This window comes from Macrobrachium rosenbergii, chromosome 12 (genome assembly GCF_040412425.1).
Source record: "Macrobrachium rosenbergii isolate ZJJX-2024 chromosome 12, ASM4041242v1, whole genome shotgun sequence".
In the NCBI taxonomy this organism is placed as follows: domain Eukaryota; kingdom Metazoa; phylum Arthropoda; class Malacostraca; order Decapoda; family Palaemonidae; genus Macrobrachium; species Macrobrachium rosenbergii.
Genome location: NC_089752.1, coordinates 243,001 through 255,500, shown reverse-complemented (window position 1 = coordinate 255,500; position 12,500 = coordinate 243,001). Strand labels below are relative to the sequence as shown.

Here is a 12,500-nt window from a genome sequence, read left to right as displayed (position 1 = left end):
ACAGTTATGTGGTATTGACAAGGTTAGGTGAGGAAGGGTACAGAGTTGCCCTTGAACACCATTAGATTTTTTTTACTCGCCGTTATTCGGATTTCACCTTTATCCGACGGACCCTTGGCTCTGTTAATTCGGATAACTGAAGGATTTCTTTTGTATTTGTCTAGTACAGTGATCTTCAAACTGTGGGCCATGGCCCACTGGTGGGCCATGGCCTGGTTTTCAGGTGGGCCACGGACATTTAACTAGATTATAATAAAAAATAAATTAACTATATGAAAAATAAGAAAATAAAATAAAACAAAAGAAATAAAAATCTGAAACTTCAGTGTAAAGGCAAAACTGTAATTCATTTTGTTGACTCATTGCGTGCCTTCATTGCTAAGATCCAGAACTGGGTTAGGAAAATTAATGCCGGTAATTTTGCAATGTTCGAGAATTTTTGTGAAGTTGTTGACGGTGAAAAAGAATTAGATCCTTGTTTCCAAAATGAAATAATCAACCACCTTCAAAATTTGGGTCAAGAATTTTCCAGATATGATCTTGAGTCCATAGATCTGTCATTTATAGCAGATCCATTTAATATTGAGCCAGATTCTGTGCCAGACCCTGACCAAGAGGAATACTTGAAATGAAATCTGATTCTGGTATAAAGTGTTTGCAAAAAGAACTCTCTGTACAGGAGGCTCAAGGGTGCACCATACCCTAGAATTGGTAAGCGTGCGCTAAAAACTTCTTCTACCTTTCTCCTCCACTCACTTATGTGAATCAGGCTTTTCTCCTTACTTCAAATCAAAACAAAAGCAAGAAACCGCTTAGAGGTGGAGGATGACATGCGATGTGCCTTGTCCACAATTCTCCCCGATTTGATAAGCTTGTAGATATGAAACAAGTACATCCATCTCATTAGCTGCCTTATCTGAGTCAGTGGTTACCATGAACAGCAGAGAAGTTGCGTTGTATGATCTTTTGGCCATGTTTCAAGCCGTAAGGTCAGTATATGACTTTATTTACAATAATCAAAGTTCAGTCATTGATTTCTGGATTATTAAATTTAACTTTCTTGAAAATTTCTTAGATACATTTACCATATAATGCATTTATGAAAATTCTGTTTGAGCATGTTAAGAAAATGTAATAAAGTTCCTTAAGTACCTGGTATCGTATGTTTTATTATGAACATAATTTATATGCTAAATCGAAGGGCAGTAGGCCATGAATATTTGGAAATGCCTAAAGTGGGCCATGGTCTGAAAAAGTTTGAAGACCACTGGTCTAGTAGTTTGTCCCTCGGTGGAGGTATTCACAATACTGAGTGTTCTTGGTAAATTTTTTTTTTATGTAAACACAGTTGTGATTCCATCATCAGAATATCTTCATGTCATTACAACACCAACTTGTCTTGGTTGGTTGGTTTGAGTTGACAGGTCCACCTTCAATCCTCTTATTACCAAATACCTTACCATAATTACGGCCCGTGGAGGCAGAAGGCTCGTTCCATCTCTACCAACCACTGACCACGTACTCACCATTATAGGAGTTTCCGCCATTGCCATTGCAATAGAGATTATCATTGACTTGTGGGTTATCCCACGCGCTAACTTCTGCCTCTCCAAATAACTGGAATATTGTTTCAAGCGTCGGGGTTCCTCGTTGCCCTCCAGAAAGCAGTTCAACGCTTTCATCCACCACCCCTGTGGAATGGACAAACAAGCACGATAGAATGCTTTGAGGTTTGATTTCTGACGAGTGATTCCAGTTTTATCGTGCTAGCTTATGCAGCATGCTCCTTCCTGATATAAAATAATTAAGAAATAAATGTTCTCAGATGCTAATCTCTAACAACTCATTTGTCAAAACCTCTTATCTTTATGTATACAATTGCCTGTAAGTTCACATCACATGTACCATTGGAGGACACAGACCTAAACCACAGACGGAACTTGGAGCAGACGAGAGGATGAGACTGACATCATCCTTTGGAGAGGGCAAAGCGTCCGATTTCGTCTCCCACCTGAGAGAGGTCGGGTTTCTGAGACACTTGCTCACGTCTGCGCTTGCAGAGGCTGATATGACCTCGCCATCACTGCGGGAGTACCAGATCAGGACCTGTGGGAGAGGGATCAGGATTTTTTCTTTATATACATTAACAAAAGTTCAAACATATTACTACGTCTTATTATTATCTTTTTCCCTTAATTCAGAAGGACAATAGCCAAAGTTAGGAAAATGACAAACATAGATATATTTAGATGCACACACCTGTATATCTATATATATATATATATATATATATATATATATATATATATATATATATATATATATATATATATATATATATATATATATATATATATAGGCTTATATATCTATATATAGGGAAAACAAACAAAACATTAAGAAATAAATACGTAGATAAAATACCTAAGATATCAACAATTTGACTCAAAACTTGCCTTAAGATAGGGTGACGTCAATGGACCTAAGGGAATTTTAATGTTGAAGTATCCTCTGATGAGGCTGCTGTCATTGAGTGGTTGCAGGGGCTCCAGAAGATCTGATTCGCTGATTGGGAGGTCATTTGCAGTCAGCTCTTGAACTTCTTCACCGGTGTAGGTGATCTGACCCCTCGAGAACACCTGTAATAAAATTTGCTCCGTGTAACCATAGATTTTATGCTACGTTAATGAGTTTGGTGTCATTGTAAAGCTAATGAGTTGTACTTTGTTATCATATATTTAAAAATCCTAAAACCAAAATAAAGCATCTGTTTGACGAGTTGAAGTTAGCCATATTGGGAAATTTTTTTTCAATTTTTTTTCTTAATTACCCAAAGATCGCTAAACAGAGATAGCTAATTTATTTTATTCAGGTCAAAAGTAAAATAGATTGCCTTTCTTTTGATATATAATTCATTAATGTTTGTGTTAGGTATGATAGGACAAAGGGCTGTGAAACAAAATTTCTTCTGACGCATGCACATTCATCGTGCACATTGAAGTAGTGTGGCTCGGACACGCATATGTGATTTGTGCACGAAAGGGTTAATTAATATAAAGTCTTGAGCATATCTCTGCTAGCATTAAGTTTAAGGAACATTACATTACTACTTTCAAACACTATGCAACATGATCTTCGATTTTTTCACCTGTACACCGTTTTGTTTTGGTAAGATTATATTCTTCCATTAATCTTTCCTCATTTATCTGTTATACATTTGTCGTTATTTGGAAATGTTTCTCTTTTTTCAGGTGTGGCATTCTCAACTGTTGATAGACGTGGATAATTTCAAACCCTCTCAGTGTTCTTCCAGAAGAACAGGAATACGTTATGATGGCACTGCACTGGTTGACTAATTCAAGTAAGTCGTTTTTTCCTTCCTCAATTATTTCATCTCGCATCAGAATTAAGGACGAGCATGTGGCTCATACCTCATTCAATTTTCTACAGAGCATACTGACAGATAAGAACATACGAATACTCATGACCGCGAAGTTTTCGAGAAAACTGGTCGTCGCTTAACGCAATATCTTAGCTTATGGCTAGGATCTAGATTTTATTAAAGACACTGTCAGAGGGAATATATTGAACATGCAAGCAGATACTATTTATTTTCCCTGGTCTTCTTTGAAGTATCCTCCTTGAAGAAAGTAACGATCCAATAATGGTAGCCTTATGAATTATTATCCAGTTTGTGATCTCATAATGGATCGCAATCGTTCCTTTTTTTTATGGCGTTTTGGGACAGCTCCAGGTAGCCACAGTTCATATGATCAGAATTTAGTCAGTTTTGTGGGGCTACCTCCATTGAAGACAAGTTGTTATTATTGTTGAAAATCTAAACTAATGTAGTGATTTTGTTGCCACCACTAAAAGATATTACCACATGCATACATTAGTTTTAGGTAACAGGAAAATACTCTTGAACTATTCACCAACTAATAGTAACATATAAAATGTTGAAGCAGTGAACTTACCTGAATGTGCAGCACGATGGAAGAAGTATCGTTAGCAACAAACATCACAGGAATTGTGATTGTGTCTCCACCAGTTGAACATTTGTGAGACTTAGGCAGCAACCCCAGGCTGAGACTTGATTGAGATGCAGAAAAGAATTTGTTCGGGTACGCGCTGGCGTAATCAGAATATAGCGAGCCCAAATTGCCTTGCTCATATCCACCGAGGGTCTCTGCCTGTAGAAAATAAAGGTAGCAACACTGATCTGTAAAATAGTGTTCATGAAGTCATCTCTCACTTTATTGTGAAGCGTTTTAACAGTTTCCCAGAGATATTAATGGAATATCGGCAACTAATAAGAACAATTCAATACTTTCCGATGACAGCTTCATGAAAGGATTACAGCAATTTACAAATACTAGTTATAATTTCTGCATTCATCTTCAGGTACCAAGTAATTACTTTGATGATATGAACTGAATTTGTTGCTGATGAAAGGCTTTTGCATCTAACGACATTTGAACTTACCCGAATATAAACATATGAGGAGTCCCCAAAAATGTGAGGAGGAATGAAGGCATTGATTATTCCGGAACCATCCGCTGTGTAGTTTTTACAAGAAGAGTCATAGCCCACACATATTGTAACAATTTCGCCCTCGGGTGTTGAAGAACCTAGTTTAGTAACCTTCACCTGCAGATGAAAACCCATTTTTAAACAAACTGTGTCAAAGGCACACGGCCAAATTGTTCAAGTCAACTAGACAGTCCCTTTTGCAGCTTGTTGTAGCGTCCCTTCGGGCACTGCTACACTTTCACAATTCACAGCTGCCCAACCCTTGCTTTCCCGCTGCGCGCTACTACACCACCTCTCGTTAATGTCACAACCATTTCCCTGTTCTTTGAGTTTGCGACTCTACCCAGAGGTCAGATCAAATGGTAGTAGTAATAATAATGATAATGGTAATAACCATAATTGTTGCTTAATATAGAGCAAGAACATGGGTAGGAAAATATGGAGATTAATGTATTCAAATTGGGACTGAATCCGAATAACGTATGACTGTGTTAGCTTTAAGAAATGCTATAAGTTCAAGAAAACACTTTTTCGAAGATCTTCATTTGATTACCTAAGAGAAAAATGACTGAATATATCTTCTGGTGGATTCAGAGGCAGGCAATTTGGATTACTTTTTTGTACACGAACTTTCTACTATCAGTACCTGCTTGTACACTGTTGCTTTGACAGATATGCTTGATTCAAAATGAAAATTGAAAAAGCAGTAAAATTTAAGAGTAACAGTACCTAAATAAGAATAAATGACTTAGGAGGCTAAGCAAAAATAAGCTCTTGCAATCGTATGTCTCTGTGCTAGATTGTTGGTGTGTCCTTCTGGCTATGGAGACTGAAGGGTGTTCGTGCAAGAGGATTTAATTGCAAAAGTAGGTTATGGATAAAGCTATGACATTATCAGTATGAGTGAAGCTTCAGGAGTTAACAAGAATGGAGAGAATCTTGGCGATACGTATCCTCTTTCGTTAATTTTTTTTTATTTTTTTTTCTAACGTGTATAGCCATAAAAAGGATAATGTAAAGATACAGATCTCACTTCATCTTACAATATAGTTATATTCAAAAATTATTCAGCATCAGAATGGGCATTTGGAAGACAATTTAAAATTTATATCTCAAGTCATCAATGTGCTCTTGAAAAAGAAACATTATATTTGTCATGCGTCTTTGTGGAAAATGAAAGTGTAGAAGAATTTCAGAGAAATTCTGCAATGCTCCAAACAATTGTTACTAATGCAGTTTTTGGTTACATAAGCTGGATTATAATTGCTGTAAGTCTAACAGAAAAATAGTCATGTAAAAGTTGGAGTGCAAGTGTATCTTGAAATCCACCAACAATGTTGTGTGGACATGGTTATTCTTGCATTGTGTTCAAGCTTGCAAGGAAAACCTGGAAGGCAGTCAACTTACTCTGAAGTTATACGGCAGTCCCGGTTTCCAGTAGTCTTCGGTGGTAATAGTTTCTAAACTGGAAGACTGGTATTTCACTTCCACAGAAGCTGTGGCAGTCATGACGTTGCCTGTTCCCTCTTCGACAAAGGAGCCTTTCACAGGTACTTGATACCCGACATACCCAATGTCAGCCGTTGCTATAATGACTTCGTCACACCCGCTGAATGTCTAAAGAAGCAATTGTTGAATATTTAAGGCGAAATAAATTCATTATCCTATAATTACATAATCTTATCGCTAAGAACAGTGTGCTCAGGTGAGCAAATCCTCCATTTGGAAATATAAATTTTCCTGCTGTACATTTTATTTTTTTACATTTAAAACAATGCTTATTTCAACGAACAGGCTTTAATAGAATGCATTAAAATACTGTAATCATAAAAAATTCCAAAAATACGGAATATGTCATTATAGATATAAGAGTAGGTTATACACATTGTTATAAGGACATTAAATCATTCGTCGTACTGCATAGCAACTTTAAAATAATAAATCGCTCACTAGCTTTTTCCTAAGAGCATATCAATTTGCTCTGTACTTCATTATACTGGAAAAATTCAGGTTTTTCAATGCATTTTTGTGTTTAAAAGTTGGAGTGCCAAGAGAAACTAAGAAAGCAATCGATTTTTGAGGTTTATCAATGATTCTTTGCTTGAAGAGAAGCAATAAGCACAACAGACGTCTGAACTGAGTTTGTAAATTGTTTGCTATAGAGGTAAATACAGAACGTTTTTTAGTATCTGGTAATGCAAAGATGTCAGAGCAAACTTCGCTTTTCCATATCAACTTTTTTTTTTAGTTTTAAACAACAAATCTCTCTTTTTTTTCATAGTTTGCAAAAATAAAAATCGTACCTTGTTCACAGGTGGTGCAGGGGTTGGTAGATAGTATGGATTATAATAATAATAATAATACGGAAAGTCAGTCCTGTCCACAGACAGCGTAAGCGTCCCGTTGACAGGCTGACCATAGGTGTAGCTGTTGAAAAAAGAATTTGAGAATAAGGATTCTTGGAACATGTGCAATTTGATTGTGAAATTAATAAGACGGTGTCTGACGAATTCGTTGTCTGTCTTCCTTTAATGTTATAGATTTAAGATTACTTGGTTCAATATGGCGACCAGGTGCTAAGGTATACAATTAAGCCTAAGGCATAGCAGGTCCTTGTTCCCGCTCGGGGGAAAAGTAGCATAATTGCTAAAGGTATGACGTGGGAATGACTATAAAAAAGGGGTTAATTATAGGAATAACAAAATATATATATATATATATATATATATATATATATATATATATATATATATATATATATATATATATATATATAGATGTGTGTGTGTATATATGTTTCATTTTAACAGGGCTTCCTCATTTATGGTATATGAACAAATTTTCCTCATTCTAATCCCTGAGACTTCTCCCGTTTATTACTGAAACTTTAGTAAGTACTCACTTGGCACATACAGAGAATACAATTTCAGAGGCAGTTGCAAGAACGTAAGGGGGTGGCTGAATGGTGAGACTGAATCTTGGCAACACATATTCTTCCACTTTGAAGCTTTGCGATCCACTTGTCTCTTCGGTCCTCACGAAAATCTGGTAAGTGCCCTGCGAGGAAAGAAATAATTAGCTCTCTCAGTTGTACCTGAAAACTTCTTCAGTTTTTCCGATTACTCTTTGTTCTATCATTATTCAACAGTAAGAGACAACAATGGCTTGATAAAGAGTTGTAAGAGTACTTGCACAAAATTAAGGGATATACTTCCTTCAATGAAGACTGCTCATTTGTCAGTAATGACTCCGAAACACGCAAATGCCTCATCTGATCTTCGAAGAAATCCTTACCTCTTCCACTTCCTCAGCTAACTGAAAGTCCAACTGCAGTAGTCCAACTGGATTAGGAACGTTTTTCCACTGCGCCAGCCTGCTGCCTTTCGGCGAAACAATCCATATCTCTGGAATATCGTCGTGAGAAACGAGTGCTTTCGTTCCGGTAATGGTCAGAATGCGGAACTGCACTAACTGGCCCGGCATGTACATATATTTGTCGGTTTGAATAAAAGTCTCCATGAGGGACACTGGGATCAGGTCACGTTTTTCGGAGATGGCCGCGCTGTTTATTTCTCCAGAAATTTCTAGGCCAGCAGTATAGCTAATGTTGCTGGGGACTGTCACATTCACGCAATGGTATCCGCTTGCAGCTGTAAAGGGGAAAAATGCTTTGTCAATGAAATTCCGATTTGTTTTCCATAATGCCATAATCCAACGAGAAATTATCCATAAACTATATCAATTAATATAATGTTATCTAAGAAATGCTTTGAAGAGCTTTTTCAAGTCAATGACAGTCCCATAATATTATGATGATATCTGAAGGATATCAAACTTGACAATAAGTACGTTATTATATTAGGTAACCTATCTTTTATCCCAGAAAAATAACCACTCAGATCCGTAAACCAAATGAAAAAGAGGAAGAAAAGAATACACACACACATTATATATATATATATATATATATATATATATATATATATATATATATATATATATATATATATAATATATATATACATATATATATATATATATATATATATATAGATATATATAGAGAGAGAGAGAGAGAGAGAGAGAGAGACGTTAGCTCGTTTTCCTTACCCGTTTGTTCCAGGATGACCTGGGACACAACGTCCGAATCGCCTTTAAGCGAGAAATTCAATCTGATATCCGGTGAGCCAAGGAGGAAGACGCAGATGGATGCTTCCTGTCCTCTAATCCACTTCTTTGGCGTCGTGATTAGGTATGAGCTGAAATGTATTATTATTATTATTATTATTATTATTATTATTATTATTATTATTATTGTCTCTCAGTCATCCTCATTCGACTGGGTAGCTTATAGGTTCCAGGTTGCCTCCTGCACTCCTTAGGGGTTCATCATTTTCTCACCATGTGTGCTGTTTCAGCTTTATTCTTCTGCATGAGTCCTGAGCTACTTCGGCATCTAGTTTTTCCAGGTTCCTTTGTCAGGGATCTTGGGATCGTGCCTAGTGTTCCTACGATTATGGGTACAATTTCCACTGGCATATCCCATATCCTTCTTATTCCTATTTTCGTGTCTTGATACTTAACAGTTTTTTCTCTTTCTCTCTCATCTACCCTGGTGTCCCATGGTACTGCGACATCAATGAGTGATACTTTCTTCTTGATTTTGTCAATCAGCGTCTGGTCTATTGGTACGTATCACCCTATCTGTTCTGATACCATAGTCCCAGAGGATCTTTGCCTGATCGTTTTCTATCACTCCCTCGGGTTGGTACATACCGCTTATTACTGCAAGCTAGCTGGTGTTTCTTGTACAGGCTTCAGTGGAGGGCTTTTGCTACAGAATCATGCCTTTTTTTTTTTTGTACTGGTTCTGTGCAAGCGCCAGACATGCGCTTGCTATGTGGTTTATGGTCTCGTCTTTCATATTGCACTTCCTGCATATGGGCGAGATGTTATTTCCATCGATTGTTCTCTGGACATAAACTGGTTCTTAGGGCCTGATCTTGTGCCGCTGTTAGCATTCCTTCTGTTTCCTTCTTGAGTTCTCCCCTCTGTAGCCATTGCCATGTTTCATCGCTGGCCAGTTCTTTAGTCTGTCTCATGTACTGTCCGTGCATTGGTTTTCTGTATTATTATTATTATTTGTCTAAGTATATAAAAATTAATTTGCATAAGAGTAAAGATTATTCAGTAAAGCAAGACTACTCAGATTGCGGTGCCCATTTGAGAGCAAATTGATAGAAATAAAAAGAAGCGTGAACAGTAAAACAAATAAATAATTTAAGAAGTGCATGACCTGTGCCATAATCATAAATAAATGCTGAAGCAGAAATTCCATTGTTATGAACTAGTGGTGCTTTCGAATTGTTTTACAACCCTAAAGCATTAGAGTGATATTCTTCAGGTGTAATTTTCACAAAGAAATTGCATATATTAACATATCTGACCGCTATTTAAAATGGAATAAAAAAATATTGAAAAATAACGCACAGTAAACAGATAGATGATTTTTGTATTAAGTAGATGATTTTGTAGTTGCATCTAGACTCGCTTTTACAGTTCATTAAAGTATAAACATTATTTATAAGCTCGCCGTTGCCATGTTAATAAAAAAAATCTCATTCACAAATATGAGGTACTTTTAACCAAACCCCAGTTCACACCCATGCCGAAAACAGTGTATACCTGAGTTGACGCTATTCCGTTGGCGTATTGTATCACCCTTACTTAATATTCTTTGTTTTTTTTTTTATCAAGATGATACAGCGTTATACACATTTCGTGTTTAAAGAATTAAAAAGTTGATTAAATACCTCGCTGAAACTTCTGTTTTTACATAATGTTTGCACTTTATGCGGTCAACTGTGGTGCTATTTTGTTTCCCTTTTTTTTCGCCAACTAGCATATTTTTCGATCGTAAGCTATTATCCATAGAATTGTTTTGTATTGCTCTTTATGAATGCATTCCATGTACGGGAAATATTATCGATAACTGCTGTAACCTCTGTTGTGACATTCATCCTCCCATAAGTGACACCTTTCTACTCCACTTTATCCGCACACGAAATATCCGACTGCAACCACATCATGAAAATGACAAGATTTTACTCTGTCTGTTTATCACGAAAACCTGCTGATGAATGATAAGGTAGGTTTTAAATAATAACTGAAAGAAGCACCAGAAGATGAAAATTCGTAAAAATTCTGTTCATCGTTGTTACAAGGGAATGAAAGATATAAAACCAAGGGCAAAACAAGCGGCCTTACTCGGAGCAATCCCAGTCATAAGGACAGCACTGGAACTGCCGGATGAGTGGGCGACAATTGGGACCTGGCGGATTGGCACACTTCCTCGTGACACATTCTGTTCTGGTGACGTTCCCGTCCGCGTGACAGCTGCACCTCTTGCAAGGCTCATCCGCTGGGCTCCAGGTTTCACCAATGGCGTAGTATTGACCCCTTTCCGATATGCATGTTGTGCTTGAAAGGAGATACGAAGAGTTTGGTCATATGATCGACGGCGCCAGAGCAAGATTTGAATGATTTTCTTGATGTTACACAAGTAATGGGTACAATAATGGCAAAAAAAAAAAACGCTCTCACAGAACTCGGAAGCTCATAAACAAGGGTAATAAACCTGAGGAATGGGTTAAAACCGCAACGATGTGAAAATAACCAGGTGATGTGGTTGAAGAAATATTTATCGAAGGAACTCTGAGGAAACAGTCAGGGAGTCAAGGAAGAAATCTTTAGGCAGTGAAGTTATTTTATGAAAATCTGCAAAAATCAAAAGGAACTTATAATTTTTAATTAGGTGAATTCTAGACATCAGCAGGAGTCTACTAGCCGAGAGCTGTTCCGTGACTACCATTTGCTGATTTCTAATTTTTATTATTTATGATTAATCATTTTTTGTTTCGGCTAGGTTAGGTCCCATCCAAAACGGCGACCCCATATAGAAAAGGGACTAAGAAGAAGAAGAAGAAGAATCATTTTTATATCGGTAAAGAAACAGGGAGGAATAACTTAAGTTCAGGGAACCTTTTAGTTCAGTATAAAAGTTGTAAAATAAGTTCAGGAACATCGAAGTGAATAGAAAATTGATTTAGATAAAAACGTTTTCAATTCTGAAATCTCCAGGTGAACCGCAAATTGACAAAAACGACAAAAATCTTAATTCTGTAACATCAAGAGCAGTCTTTCATAAATGGCAACAGTACGAATAAATTGCATTAAGACAGCAAACGGGATCACAAATGCTAAAGCTTCACATATTTAAAATTCAGGTTAAATTATAACAATAAACATGCTAACAGCTTACAGTATGAAACTTCAAGATGAATCACAACTGGGCAGTGTTACTAATAAATTAAATTTTGAAACTTAAATTTATAGTAAATTGACCCCCCCAAAAAAAATTTAAAGCCTTACATTATAAAACTTCAAGATGGATGGGAAACCAACAAAAGTGATAATAACATATGTATAATACATACTAACCAATCATCCGAAAACATTAATTCAAATTCAACTTGAAAGGAGAGGAAAAAAAAACAGTAGTAATTAATTTCTACATCTAACAGTTCTCATCTCGCTACCATACAAAAGAGAAAACACTTACTTGTCACAAAAATATTCCTTGCAGCATCCCCGACTGTCTGTTCCGTTGACCACACAATCCTTGTGAGGTTTTCGCGGGCAATAGAAGTTATAGCAAGACGTATAGACAGTGTACTCCCAATACGAGTAGGCGCAGTAACAGTTTTGGCAGCCCTCATCCCAGCCGTCATAAAGGTTGTATATAGTTCCATTCTTTGATGTGCAGTTCCTGCGGGAATTGACGACGCTTTTACAAGAGCATTTAAATACTTGACCGAAGTAATGTAATATATGTTAACAAGCATACGGGCACTCATACGTAATATATATATATATATATATATGCGTGTGTGTGTGCGTTACCCAAC

General features: G+C 36.7%; 1 protein-coding gene across 1 annotated transcript in view; it reads right to left on the bottom strand.

Annotated features, from left to right (window-relative positions):
- The window catches only part of LOC136844312 (alpha-1-inhibitor 3-like), a 36,733-nt gene that overhangs the window by 19,946 nt on the left and 4,287 nt on the right, over positions 1–12,500 (bottom strand). The window contains exons 3-14 of the mRNA XM_067113285.1: positions 12,155–12,361; positions 10,801–11,013; positions 8,644–8,792; positions 7,828–8,183; positions 7,436–7,590; positions 6,837–6,960; positions 5,941–6,150; positions 4,486–4,650; positions 3,978–4,193; positions 2,457–2,639; positions 1,923–2,106; positions 1,527–1,691 (exon numbers count right to left, since the gene is read on the bottom strand). Of these exons, the coding sequence (XP_066969386.1) occupies positions 1,527–1,691; positions 1,923–2,106; positions 2,457–2,639; positions 3,978–4,193; positions 4,486–4,650; positions 5,941–6,150; positions 6,837–6,960; positions 7,436–7,590; positions 7,828–8,183; positions 8,644–8,792; positions 10,801–11,013; positions 12,155–12,361 (2,327 nt within the window). The remainder of the gene's footprint in view (positions 1–1,526; positions 1,692–1,922; positions 2,107–2,456; positions 2,640–3,977; positions 4,194–4,485; positions 4,651–5,940; positions 6,151–6,836; positions 6,961–7,435; positions 7,591–7,827; positions 8,184–8,643; positions 8,793–10,800; positions 11,014–12,154; positions 12,362–12,500) is intronic.